This window comes from Chelonia mydas, chromosome 7, assembly GCF_015237465.2.
Source record: "Chelonia mydas isolate rCheMyd1 chromosome 7, rCheMyd1.pri.v2, whole genome shotgun sequence".
In the NCBI taxonomy this organism is placed as follows: Eukaryota; Metazoa; Chordata; order Testudines; family Cheloniidae; genus Chelonia; species Chelonia mydas.
The window spans coordinates 92,704,551-92,725,297 of NC_057853.1; the positions used below are offsets into that span (position 1 = coordinate 92,704,551).

At 38.2% G+C, this 20,747-nt stretch overlaps 1 protein-coding gene across 18 annotated transcripts in view; it reads left to right on the forward strand.

Moving 5' to 3' along the window:
* CPEB3 (cytoplasmic polyadenylation element binding protein 3) overlaps positions 1-20,747 on the forward strand; it is a 181,886-nt gene that overhangs the window by 12,009 nt on the left and 149,130 nt on the right. For 10 of the 18 annotated variants that reach the window (XM_037904945.1, XM_043552386.1, XM_037904942.2 and 7 more), the window contains exon 2: positions 802-1,688. In XM_037904945.1, coding sequence (XP_037760873.1) covers positions 813-1,688 — 876 coding nt within the window. In that variant the 5' untranslated portion in view covers positions 802-812. Of the gene's footprint in view, positions 1-330; positions 577-801; positions 1,689-20,747 lie in introns of those variants that run through there. The other 8 variants (XM_037904944.1, XM_043552380.1, XM_043552381.1 and 5 more) reach the window with 3 other exon arrangements.

Below are 20,747 nucleotides of genomic sequence, written 5' to 3' on the forward strand. Positions count from 1 at the left end.
AGATATACACAAGGAAGGGACTGTCCTAGGATGCAAAAACCCTGTTTTATGGAGAATAACCCTGAAGTGAAAAATCTTAAGGTCGTCGGAGGCAAATATAACCTTGTTTTGTTTTTCAATCAGAGTTGATGCTTATGTATAGGACCAAACAGTAAACTGTCAAGAAAGAAAAGGCCAGTAAATGATTGTGTAGCTAAGAACCTCTTCCATTATCAGCTCAAGTTCTGAGCATGTTCTGTCCTGTTAAATGGAATAATTGAAAACCTGTTTGTTAATTAAGGGAAATGGGCAGCCTGCTCCTTTAAAGGTCTCCTCGTATGGAAGGGGGTGGAGGAGAGTAAAGGCTGGTGTCTTTTTAACCTTGCTGAAGGACGCAGCAGTATTTATTGACGTATGCAAATAACTGGGGAGGAGGAGGGTGCTTGGAAAAACAGGAACCAGAATCAGTTTCTCATTGCAGGGTGAGAGCTCTGAGTTCCGGTGTAAGAGAAAAGAGACGTGGCGAAATTGCTGTATATCTCTGCCCTATAAGCACATCTCTCATTTAGATTGAAAGGAATCAAGGCATCAGAAAGGGTGAAGCCTCTTAAAATATATTTGAAGGCAATCTAGTACGATCACACTGATTAAACATTGCATACTGCTAAATGGGGGAGGAGGGGGAATTACGAATATGCCTTGCAACTAGCAATGGCACGGGATTTTAGCAAGCAAAATACCAAAGCAGTGCGACGAGTGGTATGAATGAGAATAATAACCTGTCTTTGTGTTTCCCCCCCTACCCCCCCACCACTGTTTCAGCTGCACAAACCATGCAGGATGATTTACTGATGGACAAAAGCAAAGCCCAGCCCCGGCAGCAGCAGCAAGATCCAAACGCAGCAGAAACCCCTTCTACACCCATCTCTTCAGAGACGTCTAAACCGGAGGACAGCAGCCCAGTGACTAGTATCGGCACAGCAACTTCTGCCCAAAATAGCAAGGAGAAGATGCAGATGGAGTCCCCCATCTTGCCTGGCTTGAGTTTTCACCAGCCTCAGCAGGAACCTACACCCGGCACCTCCTTGTCTCCGTCCTTCGGCAGCACCTGGTCTACAGGGACCACAAACGCAGTGGATGATAGCTTTTTCCAAGGGATTACCCCAGTCAATGGCACAATGCTTTTCCAGAATTTCCCTCACCATGTCAACCCTGTGTTTGGTGGCACTTTCTCTCCCCAGATCGGCCTAGCTCAGACTCAGCACCACCACCATCAGCAGCAGCAAGCCCAACAGCAGCAGCAAAGAAGGTCACCTGTGAGTCCCAATCAGGCACCTTTTGCTCAGAGAAATGCTGCTTACAGCCATCAGCCCATTATGACCAGCAAACCGTCTTCCTCCTCTGCCTCTTCCTCCTCCTCCTCCAGCTGGAATAACCACCAAAACGCAGCCTGGAGTACACCTTCCAACCCCTGGGGTGGGTTGCAAGCTGGCAGGGACCCTCGAAGGGCAGTAGGAGTGGGGGTTGGGGTAGGAGTGGGGGTTGGGGTGCCCTCCCCCCTCAATCCTATTTCACCCCTCAAAAAACCTTTCTCCAGCAATGTCATTGCCCCTCCGAAGTTCCCACGGGCTCCACCCTTAACCCCCAAATCCTGGATGGAGGACAATGCTTTCAGGACCGACAATGGCAACAGTCTGTTGCCTTTTCAGGTAATGTCTTAATGCACCTTTTGCACTGGTGACAGATCTCAATGTTTTGTTTTAAGGTGCACTCTGCACCAATATATCATCTAGAAGGCAACATGTCATTTTCACCTTCCTCATAGCTTATGAGTATTTACCTCTTCTGAAATCACACTGGCTGCTCTCAGAAATTGCACACCCAGATTCAAAATCTTGAGTGTGGACAATAGCCCTATTTTTCTTCTAATTTAACTTTTTTAAATTAATGCAAGGGGTTTTAACATTAGAAAGCTGGTTGCTTTCAGGGAACATAGTTTCTGTAGACTTTATATTCCATTCCTGTGTATGATCAATGTGTGTATTTAATTTGTATAGTATTTGCAAAAATCCTATACGATGTTAAATGGTGAGGAATATGGGGCTAATAATGTGTATAATAGCAGGCTTCAGATTTCTAACTAGAAGGCTAATTTTAAACAAAGATGCTTCTGAACCTGATATGCAGCTCATTACTTTTCACCATTAAAGAGGTTAATACTTATTGTTGAGATGTGGTTTAAGAAGGACTGTATTTACATAATGTATGCAATCAAATGTTGAAACTTATAAAATGTGTAATCCAGTGTTGCATCCAGGGTGTAGGTTTTTGATGCATCTAGAGGCAGCATAGGTGTGTACAGAAGGAGTGCTGTATCTGTTTTTTTCTAATAAGGAGCTCTCTGATCAAATTGACATGATTTAGAAATGGTAGGGCAGTATTTATTCTTTTGTAAAATAAACCATGTTATGCAGTTCAGTATATTTGCAGAGAAAAAGAGACAATAGGACACGACCTTCAGAGCCATATTGCAATGGAGTCTATTTACTAGCTACATAGCTCTGAAATATTTAAAGCTGCAGTGTCCTTCACCAGTTTGGTAAGATGACAAGGCGGATAAATTACAATAGAAACTGAGGGAAATAGAAACTTTGCAATTTTAAATAGTGAGGCTTGTCTAGGTGCTAAATACCATTTTTAAAGTGGAATAAATTAGGGTAGGGGCACTCACATGCATCTGTATGAGACTAAAAGAATCCCCCTTTGTGCCAGTTATCATTTCCAGTCTCAGGTCAACTGGAATGCTTCTGTTTTGCAATATTAAGTGATATGTATGCTTTTGCTTTAGAGAGGCTTTCTCAGAAGTTACAAAGTGTTAAGTCTTTAACATATTACTCAAAAAGAAAAGGAGTACTTGTGGCACCTTAGAGACTAACCAATTTGTTTGAGCATAAGCTTTCGTGAGCTACAGTCACTGAATGCATCCGATGAAGTGAGCTGTAGCTCACGAAAGCTTATGCTCAAATAAATTGGTTAGTCTCTAAGATGCCACAAGTACTCCTTTTCTCTTTGCGAATACAGACTAACACGGCTGCTACTCTGAAACCTAACATATTACTGGTAATAGGAATGATGTTTAGATTGATATTTTGTGTTAGAAATGTAGGAAATAAGTAAAAAAGCTGATCAGCTTTAACAGCCATTACTAGTCTAAGAAATATGCATTCCTTTGCACTTTCTGCCATTCAAATAGGGATGTTAAAGTGAGCCTTGAGACTTCATTTTGCTGCTTCATTCTGTTTACAGGGAGACTTGCTAATTTCTTATTGGCTACCCTCAGTGGAGGAGGAACAGGTTTTATTGAGCTGCTGTCACTCTATCTGTAGCATCAAAGAATAAGCAACTCTTGAGACATTCTTTTCCCTGCTGAAGCTGTTACATCACCATGTTCTGAACAACTTAAAAGGTTAATTGACATTAGCTAGCTTTCACCTATTCCTAAAGGTGACTAGTAGAAGCATCCAAACTGGTACCCATGTTTGAGTTCTCTAAAAATAAGATTTTACAAAATCTAAGACCAATGGCACTATTTCTGTGGTTTTAGTTAATTCTAATGGGAAGTGTCTTCTATAAAAATACATTCTCCTGTAGTATTTGCAACCCAGACATAAGCAATATTGTGCTAATGCAGGAATACCAAAAGTGAAAATTACTAGAAAATGCCATATATTAAACTGACTAGCTTCTCATTTAGAAACAGGGAGAAGACAACATATGCAGTGAAAAGTTAATTAGATGTTTAAAATTCAGTTTTGAAAGTCTAAGTGTTGTAACATAGGTCAGAAAACTTTACTTTCTTCAACATGAATTTTAACCTGCTAATGGCCTATTAAACTAAAAACAAATATGTGCCAGTGACTACTTTTATGGCCAGGTGAAATATGAGCCTCAAAAAATTTTCTAGTTGTCACAATGACATTTTATAACACAAAATCTTGAGTTTTGCTTGAGGCAGTCCCCTGCATTAACAATTATTATTCCTGTCTCTGAGTAGTTGTTTCATGATTACTACACAGAATTTGCTGAAGAAGGAGTCTTGTAACCGTAATATGGATTATATAGACAATTGTCTGGTTTTTGTTTGTTTTAATTAAATTTCAATTTCCTTTTTGTAGTGTAATGACAGTTTATTTTAACATCTGTTGCCTGGTATTTTTGTCTTAGAAAAGTTGGGCAATGTGTTGGCACATGAAGGTTTGCTTATCAGCACTATCAAATAATTCTGGCAGGTTCATCAGTCTGTTAACCTTAATTACTTTGGGTTTTTTTGTTGATTACAGTGCATTAGTTAACTACTTTTACTGTCTCATTTAATTTCCCCATGTTGAAATTTTTTAAACCGTAGACATATAACACATTAAACACCCATATTTGCCTAACAACTTATTTGAGTCACATTGCTGTATCTTGCACTTCACAAACATGAACAAGGTCACTGCTCAGAGGAACTCAGTTTTATTCAGACAAGCTAGCTGAAGGATTTAAAAAGTCAAAGGAGTTCTGGCAACATCTGAATTGTGACCAGTTTTGAGAGGCAAGTAAAAGATGCTTTGAAGGAGAAGGTATACTTGTCAAGGAAGGCTGTTCCTGCCATAAGGGGCATTGTTATAAATAAAATAAAGGTGGAAAGCTGAAAGCAGAAGAAGTAAACAAAAGGAACGATTGAAACAGGACTGGGTAAAACACAGAAAATAAGATGAGCGAATAAGAGAAGATGAGCAGACGTGGGGTGAGGACAGATATATAGAGCCTACAAAGTGTCGATGGGGATCTTAGTGAAGGGATTCGAAGAGGTAGAGGCTGATGAGGGAATAGAGGAAGATGATTGTCAGAATACTTAATAGTATCATTTTAACAAGTGGAAGAGTCATTTCTCAGAAGTAGAGCAGTTTCAGCATGCAAAATATTCTGCTGACCCTGCTGCTTTCCTCATTGTGCTTTTGATACATGTAAAAATACACAATTACAAGTTACATTTTGAATACATATATGTATAACATTTTGCTTCTGCTCTGTGTACGTGTGTGTGTGTGTACACGTACACGCATACACAAGCATCTAATTGTTTTTTCCAGTTTTTGATCAAATCCAGCTTTACTGAGATTTCTACTAGTGATATATTTAAAAGAATGTGAACAGGGTATTACTGCTTTTATATTTGATTTTAAAATACCACCTTAAAAGACTGTTGTGGATTACTGCTAGAAGAAAAAGACTGCAATAGTTATTTACATGGGGATTAATGGTTAGTTAGGTTGAGGCAATAGGGAGTCTTCCCACTGATTTTTAATAGGAATTGGATTGGACCCATACAAATTTGTTAACTAAATTTAGAAAATATCTTCAGTTTTGGCAATTGATATTTAATATTAAAGTGGATTTATAAATTCATAAATTAACATTTTTATATGTATTTAGTAGTGAAGCTCATTAATAGGTGCAAGTATTCTGCCATATGTTGTGCTGTCTTTGCTTACCAAAGTGAAATGGAGGGCAAAGGAATAGACACTACATCATGGTTATAATTCTAGCATAATAACTTTTCCACCTGCTGATTAATGTACTGCTCTTTAAGAAGCTAAGAGGCTGCTATCAATCTTTTTAAATGTATAAGGTACTTCACGTTTTAAGATATTGGTAGCTTTTTGAACTACCGTTATATTGCTCTTAATATATATCCATGAAATACAATGATGCATAGAATAATTTTGTCTTCAAGCCCTAGAATACCATTGCTAACTAAACTCTGCTAGCTTAAAAATAAGAGAACACCAGCTAAAATGTAACCTTTTTCATAAGGTAATGAATTAGTTATTTCACTGTCCTAGTACAGTAATTATATTTCTTGCTTGGTATTACAGTAACTTAAACAGGTCATCATATAGAAAATGATGGATGAGTGGCAATGAGAGTGCTCGTTGAGAAATTTTTCATGTTACCAAATCTCCAATATGGAATGAATTCCATGCAATTTTCTACAGCCCATTTGTTAAAACTGAAACATTAATTAGTGCAATAACTATTAAAAATCCCTTTCCTTTTCTTTTAGATTTTAAATGTCTCTCTCACATAGTATTCAGGGGTCACTGTCCTTTTGGGGAATTTTAGGGTAGGTGTAAAGCCATTTGCATAAGTAACTTTTTTTTTTTTAAGATTTAATTCATAGTTCTAAATCTGACATTCTGGGTTATAATTTTTTTGATATGAGGTTAGTAGATCGACATTAAGTATGATTTGCTATGCAGTTACTGACATCAATACAGTCTTTTACAAGCACTCTTGAATATAGACTTTTTCTCATATGTAACAATAATTACAAGATTTCTATTTCTTTGAAATAAAATTTTGTACAATATTCAGCATTTAAAAACACAGATTATCAAGGAGATTTTGCAAGATTAATATAATCAGATGTAACAAATATTTGTTTGAAATCTATTTTTAAATCCTAAATTCAACCTGCTGTAGATGGGAAGTGTAATTATTATAAAAAATGGTCCATTTTGTTTGGCATCACTCTCATATTTCTTTTTTTTTCTTTTTTTCTTTTTTATAATCAGTAGATGCCATGTTGGTCAATGAAATATATTGTTATAAAATGTTGTTAATTCAGCAAATTACTGAAAGATTTGAAATGGGTTTTTAGATCTTTCAGGTTACGTGGAATCCATTAGTACTTGAAATAAATGGAAATGTATGGGCAGTTGGAGTTCCAGCTACATAAAAGCAGCGTGTGCACAACTTTAGGGGAGGGATAGCTCAGTGGTTTGAGCATTGGCTTGCTAAACCCAGGGTTGTGAGTTCAATCCTTGAGGTGGCCATTTAGGGATCTGCGGCAAAAATTGGGGATTGGCCCTGCTTTGAGCAGGGGTTGGACTAGATGACCTCCTGAGGTCCCTTCCAACCCTGATATTTTATGATTTTCTTGAAACACTAAAGGAACATTTAGTGGTTGTAGGAGTGGTACAATCCCATTTTCCCTCTTGGGTGGGTTAGATACTTACCAACATAAGTTATTCATTTACATGGTGAGTAACCTGATTAGAAATATTAAAATGTGATCTTTTTTTCCCCTGTCATCCTAATGATCTTTTTAGTTCAACAGGTAAAGCTACCATACTATTTGTAGCTAGTGGCTTCAGAAATTGTGAATGGTTTTATCTTGGGTCAGACAATTAATTTGATTGTGTTCTAATATCTGCATTTCTTAGAATTACTGAAAATGTATTGGTATACTAAAAAAGAACTTGCAAAGACTAACGTTCATAGGAGCTGATAAAATGAACGGAAGGTCTATACTGCAGCTTAAGTCAATCTAATTTATCTTGCTCAAGGGTGTGAAAAAGCTCTCCCGTCAACATAATTTATACTTCTCGAAGAGGTGGAGTAATTGTGTCGACAGGAGAGCGTTCGCCCGTCAGCATAGCGCATCTTCTCTAGACGCTCTACAGTGGCGCAGCTGGATCGGTGCAGCTGTGCCGATGTAGCGCCATAGTGGAGACTTGCCCTAAGACTCTAACGTTTAATATCTGAATTCTTGTACAACTTCTGCATGCAACTGTGAAATCTAGTGGCCTTCTGCACATAACACTTATCCCAAGCTTATTTCACCATTTATTATTTGAAAGCATCAACGTTTGGTCACTAAGTACTTATGGGTGAGTCAATTTATTTTTGATGTTATTTAATAAAGGTAGACTTTTAATTGATTCACTTAAACTCTTTGATTTATTGTGCTATAGTAAGACTTTTTTCAATAGTTATGTTTTTGGCCATGAACAATTGGGTAAGAGAGAATGACAGTTCCTGCTTCTGTGGGGAGGTTATGCTAGTTATCCCCCCTCTTTATCTCTTGCCTTTCCAATGTGTGGCTGCTTGTTGCTGGGAGCCCTACTTGTGGATATGGGAATAGGAATGGGTGGTGAGTCCTGGAGAGTTTGTAGCCTAGCAAAAGGAGAAGATATTGTGAGTTAGCTGCCTGGATGGTGACCATTTCTATTTCTTAGGAGCCAGCAAAGTAGCTGTCCTATCCACCTTTCACACAGGATGTCCACCTTTCCTTTCTGGATACAATGCCAGTAGGGAACAAATGCCAGTGGTATCTAATGTGAAGTTCTACAATGACTTTGAATTGTGTGACTCTGCGCTTGGTTGGATTGGGTGATGTTGCCATATTTTGAAAGCATTTCTTTATCAAATAATTTGGGGGAAGGGATAAACATGGCAAATTTAATTTAATATACCTTGATGGTGACCTTTCAAAGGTGAGCTAAGGCTGTCTGACTAGTTTTGTTCTCTACAGTCCAGTTGAGGTAGTCCATTACAAGTTTGGAAAGACTATCAGAAAAAAAGTCTTTTTGGATTAAGAAACAAAAGAAAGGAACTTGTTCTAGATCACTAAAGTAAGTAAATTGTTTCTCAAAATTGTGAAATGAACTCCCCAAGAAATGAAGACATCACAAACTTCACCACCTTATGCTCCTAATGCAAGGCATGCTTCTTTGATCTTGCTTTCTCAAACATAAACTCATAGCAGTGTGCACATATTGGAGGGAGGGAGGGAGGAAAAACCCTACCAATCCAAAACACTTCACCGCGCACACAAATTTTATTCTGGAGAGAGGATGAGAATAAGAATAAACTACACATGACAGTTTGTAGTCATGTTGCATAATACAATACTGGAAGGTGCTCAGATATTACAGTGATGAGAGCAGCCTAAGAACCTGTTTAGAATTTATTAGAATGCCACTACAATGCATCTGTAAATGAGATGCAAGTATGCAGCTAAAACAGTGTCTTCCTATAGGAAGAATGAAAAATTTGATGAAATGAAGGGTACTGCTAATATAGTTTTTCAGTAGCTTCAGTCACTCTTGCTATTCAACCCTTATGTTATTGGCAGAATCAGGAGTTTGAATCAGAAGCTATTTTTCTCTCCCCCATTGTGAACCTAAGGAATACTAGTGAGCAACCCTAGACTCCAGCTGGTAGGAATAGGAGCAACCGTAAGTAGGGAGTGCTGCATTAGGAGGGGGAGTAAAATGGAGCCCAGGTGTTGGTGGTCCACAAGTGAGGAGTACCCAGAACTGTGCAGGATGGATGGGCAGACACACACCTACTCTGGAGGCATGAGGATCCAGGTGGTGTCTCTCCCCTCTGCTCAAGTGCTTTTAGAGGAAAACTGCAGACAGGAACCAGCCAGAGACTCCAGCCAGTAGGAACAGCTGCAGCCAAAGCAGGGACCCTTTTCACCTTCGGTCATTCCAGTCAAAACATGTAAAAAGTTCTCTGAATTTCCCTGACTTTGGTGATTGGCTGTTTGCGCCAACACTCCCCCACCCTCACAGTCCCTACAGCTCAGCTTCACTTCACCCTCCTTACCCTCTTCTCCCCTGTTCTGTCCCCTGATTCTCCTTCCTTTCAGTTTTTTTACATTTAGCTGATTCCTCTCCGAAGTAAACCCACCCACTAAATAAATAAATCATGGAACGAAAGTGACTTTTGCTGTTTAGCCTTTGTCCACATTGCTTGTATGTTATACCCCTTCCCTCACCCTGTGTCTGTCATGTCTATTTAGATCATCAGCTCTTTGAGGAAGGAGCAGCTTATTACTCTGTACAGTGTCGAGCACAATGGGGCCTCACTGTTGGTTGCCCCTTAGGCAATACCATAATAAGCACGATGATGATGACAATAGAACATTTCACTATTGGCTTCAGATTTTTAGAACGTTGAAACATCTCTTGAGATAAGAAAACCATGTATAATTAGACTTTGTAAATAGTTTTCAGGAAATCTTTCACTGTGTGGGTACTGTGATAATTTGGCAGTGCAAATGACCACACTTTCCTCTTTTTCAACTTGCTACTCAGCAAATCCCTGTTTGTGCTGCATGAACCAGCAAAATGCTTCTACCTTTAGTGACTGAGCTTCTCTGCCTGCCATTTTCTTATTGTTTTATTTATTTATATTATCTTAGTGCCTATGAGGATCAGTCATGAACTAGGACCCCATTGTGCTAGGCACTATACAAACAGAACAGAAAGACAGTCCCTGCCCCCAAATAGCTTACAATCTAAGTTGTAAGACAAGAGACAACAGATGGACACAGACACCATCAAGGGAGTACAAGGAAACAATGAGCAAATATTGGTCAGCGTGGTAGACTGTAGTGTCAGCATACCAGTAGTCTAAGTGTTGTGAAGTGTTCTGTAGGCTTTGCAGCAAAGGAGAGTTTTAAGGAGAGAGTTGAAGGAGGATAATTAGTTCATTTTGCAGATGTAGTAATGCTTTCTCCCATACTGCCCCTCATGCATGGGAGAAGGTTCCTGTAAACTGTATAAATTGAAGGGGGAGGGGCATCTTGCTCCAGGGGTTGGATTTAATGTGCCACATAGTACAGTACATATGATGTTGGTTATAGGTTCTGCTTAAGCCCCTTAGTATGCTGGCATCTTCCAGATAGTCAGACAAATGAATGCTTAGGACATAGCTGTGTCCAGTTTCTGAAGGACTAATTAATACAAGTTGATTAGAAGTTCTTCATGCAGTTCAAGGTCACTTATAATTACTTAATAAAAAGAGTGAGCACAGGAGTCTCACAAGTGTGAAACATGATCACTTTCTCAGATTTAATGACTTTTAAAACAAACAATAACAGTTATTTACTTTTATCATCAGAATGGTACCAAAAGCTAAGTATTGTAGGGAAGTTCTGTTTGCTTTTGTTGAAATGGGAGGAAAGATGGAGAGACTTTGTTTAAAAAAAAAAAAAAAAAAAAAAAAAAAAAATCTGAGTTTCTCTAGTTCCTGAATGTCAGAAGCGGCATTACAAGATACTTATTTAGAAAGCCTCACAAATATACAATAGTCTATCTTGTGTATTCACTAAAATGCCAAAGCCTTGGTCACAGTTCAACATGACACTGTGCATGGATGCTCTCTGTACTTAAATACAAAATTTTAAGGGTCCTGAAAGAATAATTGAAATTATTTGCACTTATGTGCATTATATGCCAAGACAAAGACTAGATCACATGATTCAAACTAAGAACACTTAAAATTCGCATATATAAAAAGGAATGGAACAAAATAAATAATAAAAAGTTCATAAGGGCCAGGGAAATAGAGTAGGTGGCTTCGTAATCCATGGTTTTTCAGCATAAGTGATGTCTGTTAGCTAGGTGGTCCTTGTACTTTAAAGGTATCATTTAGGCCACTAACTTTGTTCCCACAGCTAAAATTTCCCAAGTATTTACAAACCACATGTCTAGCATTGGCTCTTCTCTAGTCAGTGGTACTAGTAATTAGAACAGCTAATACAAAAAATCTTAACAATGTATTTTGTCACATTTATTTATTTTTACAAATTATCCACTCGTAGCAATGCTAACATCAGAGAAACTCTAACCAATTAGTTGGTAATTGGATTGTTCTCTTTCTCCAAGAAATCAAAATCTCTAATTTCAATAATATAAATGCACTGTTTTAGTGCATTTTACTAGTTATGAAATTGAAATAACTTGTATTACTTCTGCTGTATCTAAGCTGTTTAGACATCTAATTTTCATCAAAGATGGGAGTTGGAATTTAGTCACTTCCACTGTCAACTTCCTTTCTATTTTTAACCTTTTAATTTAAGCCTGTGTATAATATTTTTTAGTTAATATAGTAGCCTATAATTGGTAGAATTACTTTTCAAAACTTCTGTATTCGTTTAAGAACTATATTCTTTAATATGGTTGGTTGACCATATTTCAGTTATAATATTTATATAGAAGGGCAAAAACGTTTGTGATTTTTGGCATGAATTGGTTACTATGCATAACTATCATCAACAAAGATCTCTAAATATGATTTAATGTCTAAATAAAGTCATTACAGAGACAGGAATATACTATTTTATGTTTATGGCAATAGATCTTTACCTTTCTAATCTCTGCACTATTTTAAATCTCTAGAACTAGGTGAGTGAATGCAAGGTAGATAATTTACTGAACTGTTGAAGTTTTTAGTGAGTATGAAATGGAGCCATGGAGAATGGTCAAGTGTATTGGGTTATGCCTCCACACATAATCAATGACTGTTTATTCAGTCTTGTTCATTGTGCCTATCTCATTTCCCCAAGCACATTAATAAAAAAACGTGCATATTATTGTTCAGAATAGTACAACACTGTGCCCAACCAGGTGTACAGCCATAGATGATATAAGGGGGAGAGGGGAATAAAAACCTTCTACAAAATTTTGAAAATCCAGCCTCCCATAATCCCTCAGGCCTTGTCTGAACACAACTTCAGTTACCAAATTAAGTTAAATCAACATGAATTGTAAACAGATTAAATGTGTCCACACAGTAGTTTGTGCCAGTTTAACTATATCAATTTATAAACAGATTTTAGTTAGATTCATCCAACTCTTATGTGTATGCGAGGTCTCATTCAGGCCCTAGTGGCAAAAGATTAGATCTTCCATTGTATCCTGAAGCTCACACTATCTGGGCTCTTGTAAATCAAGGAGGGAAGGAAATTCAGAGCCTAGGATTCTTTTGCAAAAACTCATGGTCATTGGCCCCCTCGTCTAATAACAAGACGGGTGGTTAGCTTGATCCCCGAAGAGTAGCTTAACTGTTGTACTAGCAGTCTAAGATAGCTGGGCCAAAAACTGTTTTAAGACTCTTAAGGTAAATAAAACGAAACCCTAAAACTTCACTCGGGAATCAGCTGGTAGGCCTGTGCTGGTAAATGAGCAGAGGTGTGATGTGCATTGTATTTGAAACCCACTTAAACTCACTACGCTTCTGAAAGATTTGCACCTCCTTGCTAAAAAGAGATGATAAATGTGCTTGACAGCTGCTGTTATCTTGGAAACCAGCAGCTGCTGGGGAACCAATATGTTTGAAAGAAATGCTAATATAGTGCTGTTTTTCTTTCTATTACCAAATCTACTGTTGGCTGATCTTGAAGAGATTGAGATGGAACTTCTAATCTTCCTGCAAGTTAGAACTCAGGAGGCTGTGATTAAATGAAAATAACCAGAGTCCCTCTGGAGTAGGATGTGAACTTGGAGAGAGACTTTCATACAATGGCAGCATGTGACTTGGCAGGCTCCGTAATTGGTCTGAACAAACATGTCTGTCATAAATAAAATGGTTCTGTTGAGGAAACAAATTTTAGTCAAATGCTAAAAGGAAGTTAGAGCCTATGTTTTACTGGTCCAAGAACTATTTCTAGTAAGTGTTAATTTTCAAAACAAAATATTTGCAAGTAGCTCCATTTATAAAAATATTCTGAACAGGTTATTGGTCCAATGGTGCATTCGTCTACTTGTTGTTGTTTTGTGATACCAAGGAAGAATTTGACACATTGTGTGTATTTTGTCACTTTTTTTATTATTACTTTATACTACTAAGTATCTAGGATTGTGTCTAGTGTGAGTGTAGGAAGAAAAGAAGATTATTAAATGTTGTGTAAATTACACATGCAATTGGTTCTCACTGTTGACTTGTATAATGGTTTTCAGCATAACATTTCATTTTTCAAAACTGGAATAGGAAAACATTTTTGCTCATTTGTAAAGAGGAGAAATGCAGTCCAACTGTAAAATAGGATAAAATAACTTATTTTAAAAAATTAGTGAATTTCAAGATATGAAAAATTAAAGTAGGCAAATAACTGTTACTCTCCACAGTCCCCTGTTGCTCGATAGATACAACATATAACCCTAGTACTTACAGCTGCTCTCCTTAGTATTATTTTGGGAAGCAGTGACTCTGGAAGCATTTCTCACAGAAAAGTTGCCATTATGTCTGTCAGTCAGTGTTATCAGATGCGGTAGTGCTCCTGAAATTGTTCATTTTGATGTAATACCTCCTAGAGTTGTCGTTGACCTAGTACTGCACATCAGAACAGGAAGAGGCTGACTTCTTAAAATGTTGACACTACTTATTTAGTCTTCTGAATTTCCTGAAATTTCAAACTTTCATGTATAGGCATATCTTAACTTAGAAAAAAAATGTAGCTTTTATGAATTTGATCAAGCCTTTCATGTTACTTTACATAAAATTTTAGGGCCATATATCTTTGTTTTGTTATGAGATCAAAGGATAAGTCTGTATTTCCATCATACATTGCTCCCTGATAGTTCTGAAGATTCCCTTTCAGCAATTGTCCCGTTATAATTTAGCAAGTTCTTATTCTCAGTTATACAAATATTGCACACACAAAGAATACCTTGAAAGAACATTATTGCAAAATGTTGCAAAATTAAGCACTCAAAAGTTAGGAAATTCTAAAATAAGGTGGTCTGTGCAACATTAATGTGGCTACCTTCTACTTATGTATTGTGGTAGTCTTTAATTAGATGATCACATTCTATTTTTTCCTCATTCAGTGTGTAGGATGGATGGTGGTCAATTAATAAGCAGCTATTCAATTGTTTTCTTCTCATTGTTCAGCATGTGGCCCCAGGCCTTATTCACTGCACACCATTCAAACTCTGCTGTGAAGGACAGAATTATAAGTTTCATTCTTATTTGGGCTTTTCGATGATGCTCATCACTATAGTTTCCAAGTACTTCACAGACATTAATGAATTTATCTTCACAATACCCCTGTGAGGGGGTGGTGGTGGGGTATTATCTTCATTTTACACATGAGAAGCTGAGGCATAAAGAGCTTAAAGTCAAAAGCATACACAGATTTTGAGTGCCCAGTTAAGACACCTAGGACCTGATTTTTTTTTTTTTCCAGAGTACTTGGCATTATATAGCACTTCATATATTCAAGGACAAGTGACATTGACTTCAGTTGCAGTTGTGAGTATTCAGAACTTCTGCAAATCAGATCCCAGGATCTCAAGCTGGGCATCCAGAAAATGAGATGCACAATAGGTGACCAGTATGAAAAATATTGTTTTAAGTAAGTTGCCTAGATTACTGATTTGAGACTTTTACACTCTTCAGGGACCAATGCACATCAGGAAATATTTTCAGTGACACCAGGCAGCCTTTTCAAAACAGAGCAGGATTTATTAGTCAACTGGAACACAGCATCTGGAAGTCCTTAGGTTGGCTTAGAGAAGCAAAGGTGTTAAGACGTAATCTATACTGGCCAAGCCACGCAGTTAACCAGCCAAGGTGCTATGGAATCCATTTCTGATTCAGATTCTGTCACGCTGTCAGTCAGGCCCAGGCAAGAGTTCTGTCTCTCCAACAGCCAACTCTTATTTTAGCCACCTGACACCTTTTAGTCCATTGTCCAACTCTTCCAGACCCATGCTGAGTTCACATGCTCTGCCTGCCAGAGTTTCCCATTGTTAGGTGTCAGTTGTTCAGTCCTTGGGGCTCCCATTTTCTTTGTGGAGCCTCCATTGATATTGTTTGGTTTCAGCCTGTCCTTTAATGACTCATTTGTTCCACCCCAGATAGTTACACAACACTTCATGTCTCTTGCTCTGCCCCAAAAGCAGATTTATCCCTTCTGCAACCATTGGATAGCAATAAAAAGTACAGTGGGAAACTGAGATGTACATAGGAATCATATAAATAATACAGAAAATTACCCTTCCTTACATATGTATTTTAGCTGTCTTCTAATACAGTTGAGCAGCTGGAAGTAAGGTGGATAGTCTGCACCATGTGATCAGTCAGCTCTCTGCAAACCATGATTGAGTGTTTAATTGACTGCCAGTAGTCCACAGGCTACAGTTTAGGAACCTCTTGTCTCAGTATGTTTAAATCAAGGTGTGCCTCCCTGGTTTCATAAGTGGTTTTTTTTATTTGTTAAAATATTTCAATTTTTATAATGCTCAGCTTTCTCAAAGAGATCCTTTTAATGCAGTATTTACTTTGAGATGGAAGACTTCATTAGAAGCCTTTATAAAGTTAATGTATTTGAATGGATAGGGTTTCTACTGTGTAATATAAAGGTCATACTTTATACTAAGGGTACAATCATAAAGGGCTAATAAATGGTTAATACATTAATCAATTGTTACAATCCAGCAGATCAACAGATGGCTTATAACCAAGTATAATACCATCTACTGTGCTTAGTAACCTTAGTAACACATACGACTCGTGTCTGCCACATGCTTATATCTATTAAACACATAACTCTTCTAAAACTTTTTAGCATTAAAGTGTGACAAAAATCTATGAAAAATATTTTTCAAGGTCAGAAGGGGCTATTGGATCAGTGATATAAAGGAAGTCAGACAAGGTGGTCATTAAATTTCACTGAGAAACCCCTATATTGAGCCCGATAACTTTAGTTAGACTAAATCTTTTCAGTTCTCAGAAGACTAAACTGTTATCCCAAAAGCAGAGAACAGGAGAGACAGAGGTGACACCAATGTCTGACACCCCTGCAATGCCAGGGAATTGATTAGGTGAAATATGCCCAGATATCCTGGTAGGTAATCCTGCAGAGGAAGGTGAAAACCCCCAAAGGTCCCTCCCAATCTGATCTGGGGAAAATTTATTCCTAACCCCAAATTTGGTGATCAGTTTGACCCTGAGCATTTGAGCAAGACACACCAGACAGGCAACTAAGAAAGAACAGGAGTACTTGTGGCACCTTAGACTAACAAATTTACTTGAGCATAAGCTTTCTCGAGCTGCATCCGATGAAGTGAGCTGTAGCTCACGAAAGCTTATGCTCAAATAAATTTGTTAGTCTCTAAGGTGCCACAAGTACTCCTTTTCTTTTTGCGAATACAGACTAACACGGCTGCTACTCTGCAACTAAGAAAGATTCTCTGCCACCTAGATGTGCTGTCCAATATCCCATCTGCAGCGGTTGCCAATTTCTGATGCTTCAGAGGAAGGTGAAAAATCTCCCTGGAATACATCTGACCAATGGTACATCGGGGAAAAAAATACTTCCTGATCCCTGCAGGTGATTTGATTATCGTCATTGTCTTAATGCAGAGCTGCAAGTGTTATGGGCATGTTGAGGGCAATGCAGGCAATCCTGTTCTCCCCATTACCCATGAAGAAAGAGAATCAACAGGAGGATTCCTAGATTCACAGACTTCAAGGCTGGAAGCACACACAGGCAGTAGAATTTCTGCCAGAAACTGGATTAAAGCATATATTTTGGAAAGATAGCTAATTTTATTTTAAAAACTACATGTGATGGCGAGTAAACCACCTTCCCTGGTAAGCTGTTTCAATGTTTAATTACCCTCACTGCTTGGACATTACATTTTATTTCATGGTCGAATTTGTCAAATTTCAACGTCCAGTTATTAAATCTTATTTGTCTGGAAGATTGAAAACCCTGCCCCCTGTTGTCAGATATCTTTTCCATGTGTGATTCCTTATACACAGTGATCAAATCACCTCTCAACCATCTCTTCAATAAGATGAATGGTTTGAATTCCTTAAGACTTGAATCACAAGACTTGCTTTTCCAGCCCCTTGATGAAATTTTTGTGGCTCTTCTTTTGAACTCTTTCAAGCATTTCATCACCCTTCTTGAAGTATGGGCACAGTATTCTAATTGTGGTCTGGCAATGCTGTGTATAGAGGCAAAATTATGGCTCTACTTCTACTTGATATTCCCTTTTCATACATCCAAGGATTGCATTAGCCCTTTTTGCCATAGCATTGGACTGAGAGCTCATGTTAAGGCAATTGTCTACAATAACCCCCAAGTTCTTCTCTGAGTTACTACTTTCCAAAGTAGAGTCTCCCATCCTGTAGTTATAGCCTGCATTTTCAGTTCTAGATGTATTACTTTGTGTTTGGCTATATTTTAAAATGCATTTTGTTACATTTCTGTAACTGACCTGTCCTCCTCATTACTTACTACTTCTCCAATCTTTGTGTCATTTGCAAACTTCACCAGCAAAGATTTTATATGGTCTAGTTGACAAAAATTCTGAATAGCATTAGACCAAGAACTGATGCCGGGGGGACTCCGCTAGAAATGGTCTGGCTTCTTGATATTTCCCCAGTAACAGCTACATTTTGTGATGTCAGTAGGCCAGTTTTTAATCTATCTAATATGTGCCCTATTAGTTCCATATAATGCAAGATTTTTAATCAAAATGTCATGTGGTACTAAGTCAAATGCCTTGGAAAAATCCAAGTATACTATTTTAATAGAGTTGCCTTTATTAACCAGACCTGTAATATATGTTTAACATACAATTTTATCTTCTGCATTGCTTTGGCATTGCCCAGACCTTTTTATATCTTGTACACTTTATACAGGATTTCTAAACTACTTCTGTCAATTTAATTCACAATATGCGGTGATACTTAGGGTATAGAAACTTCAATGGCTTTTTCTGGTCTAAGAGGAAGCACCAGTGTCAAATACTGTGCAGTATTCAGTACCGTCCAGTGTTCAAAACATAGTGTGGTATTCTAGGCATTTTTTTGCTTGAGACAACTTGTATAACTCTGATCACTCATGTTTGTACTTGCCAACTCTTCCCTCTACCTCCCATGTGCCCTCTAAATTTACTTTTGAAAAGTAATAATGGATATGAGTATGCCCAGCCATTCAGCAAACAGTTTCTTACTTGAAGTGTTAAATTAAAATCCACTACTAACTGGAGCTTTTCCATGAGTAGTGTAATTGGAACACTCACACAGGGTAAATTCCCTATTGTGCATTCAGAGTTTGCTCTGCAATGAATTTGCTTGCATATAATAAATGTAGGGACAATTATCTCTTTAAAAACAAAACAAGACCGACTCTTCCTGCCCCGCCCCCAAAAAACCCAAAACTGTGTTCTATAAGAATGGATTCTCAGTATCCTGTATTAGCCTTTCCTTTCTATCTCCCTCTAAATGGAATCTTTGATATTCCGGAATCTTTGGACATTTGGCATCTGATATCTATTATTTTCTCCACTGCCCAGATACAGATGAAATATCTACAATGGTATTTCAACTGAAGAAATACTTTAGTGACATGTGGCTAGAATATAAGCTTCGCAGCAGAGACTCTCCCAGTAATGCTTTTTTAATTAAAGGTGCATGGTAGCTGTTAAGCCAATCATTTTCTTTAAATCCTGGGAAAAAAAATTGTGTGCTAGAGTAGAATCTGACCAGAATGCTGAAAATATCAACTTCCTCCCTTTTCCTGTGGTTCTTGTTTCTTGAGTGCTCATGAGCTTCCTATTTTAATGTTTCTGTTTTGATAATACGAAGTAAGTAAGTAGCCTCCTTCTGTTTCCCTAGTTGTGCCCACTGCCCTGGCATTTCTCCCTGTGCTTGTTGGTTTTCTTTCAGAAGGAAATGACTGATTTATTCTCTTCCCTGTTAAGGTTTTCACTCCAGACAGTGTTTGGGTGCATTGCCCTAGCAATGTAGTGCTACTGGTTTTTGACCTGAGTGGTTAGCCAAAATATGGTGTCCTATGGGTTTTTCCATTAGGAGACAAGATTGATGGAGTTGAGTATTTCTTTGATGCAATCCTGTTGACAAAGAATTTCCCTCAACAGAGTCAGGAATCAAACAGGAGATGGTTTCTTTGCACACAGTTCCAAGCCTCTTCTCAGCCAGAACTGTACCAAAAAAGCTCTCTGGCTTTTTCCTCAGAGTCATGCATCCAGGTCTTGTTCTGGCTGTCTCCTTGGCTTTCTGCTCCTTCTCTCTATTTCTGTGGTGTTTCTTGCTGCTGCTTTCTCACACACAAAGCTACACGAATCTATGCTGTGGGATCCCCTGCGTTTGCTATACCAGCCCCCAGAGAAACACTTTAGGCTGAACAGGTCAGCTTCTACTCAGGTCTTGGCATATGCCTGTGTTTCGGGTGCTGCTTCTACCGACAATGTATCAGCATTACCATATGCGTGCCAAGGCCTGTGTGTGACTGTGAAATCACAGCACTCCAGGGTTTGTTTTTTTTTTCCCCCAAGCACTTGGAAATTTGCCTCTCAGAGTTTCTGAATCTAAAGAGTCATTGGAAGGATGCATGGTCTGTCCTGACCACAAATTTCCTCCCATACAAATAGTGGAGAAAATGTTGTATAGAGTTAACCACTGCCAGAAGTTCTTTTCAGGTGGTGCAATAATTTCTCTAGAAAATGTAGGCTTTTGCTTTATTAAGTCTCCACCCCCTCAAATAGTTCTTGTGTCAATACTACCCCTGAACAACGAGCATCTGTGTCCAATACAAAAGGGGGTTTGAAACACGGGCAGATCATGACAGGAACTGTCAAGCTGTTTCTTTTTAACTCTGAAAATGCCAAATCACCCTGTGGTGACCACTGAAATGATTTCCCTTTCTCACTTAACTTATGCAATGGTTTTGCAATATTGGCAAACCTATAAATAAAACTTCTGTAAGAGGAGCAGGGCACTTTGCACATCTGTGAGTGTGCCAGTGGGCCAGTTCTGAACAATGTAGCCTCAGATTTTTTTGTCAGTGGAAATCCCCCTCGCTAATTGTGCGTCCAAGGTAAATTACCTCTTTTTGAAACAACTCATGTTTGTTTGGGTTCAATTTGAGATTGGCAGACTTTAGCTTATCACAGACCATTTGTAAATGTATTGGTTCTTGTACAAAGGGTTTTAACGTGCACCAGGATATCATCTAGTACAGCAAACAGCCAGAGGCATGTCCTGCAGGTAGACTCTAATATGTGGCAGGTGCATTGCACAAGCCAAAAGCCATCACTTTCAATTGCCACAGGCCTTGTCCTGCTGTGAAAGCAGTCTTTTCACTATCCTTTGAATCCACTTCT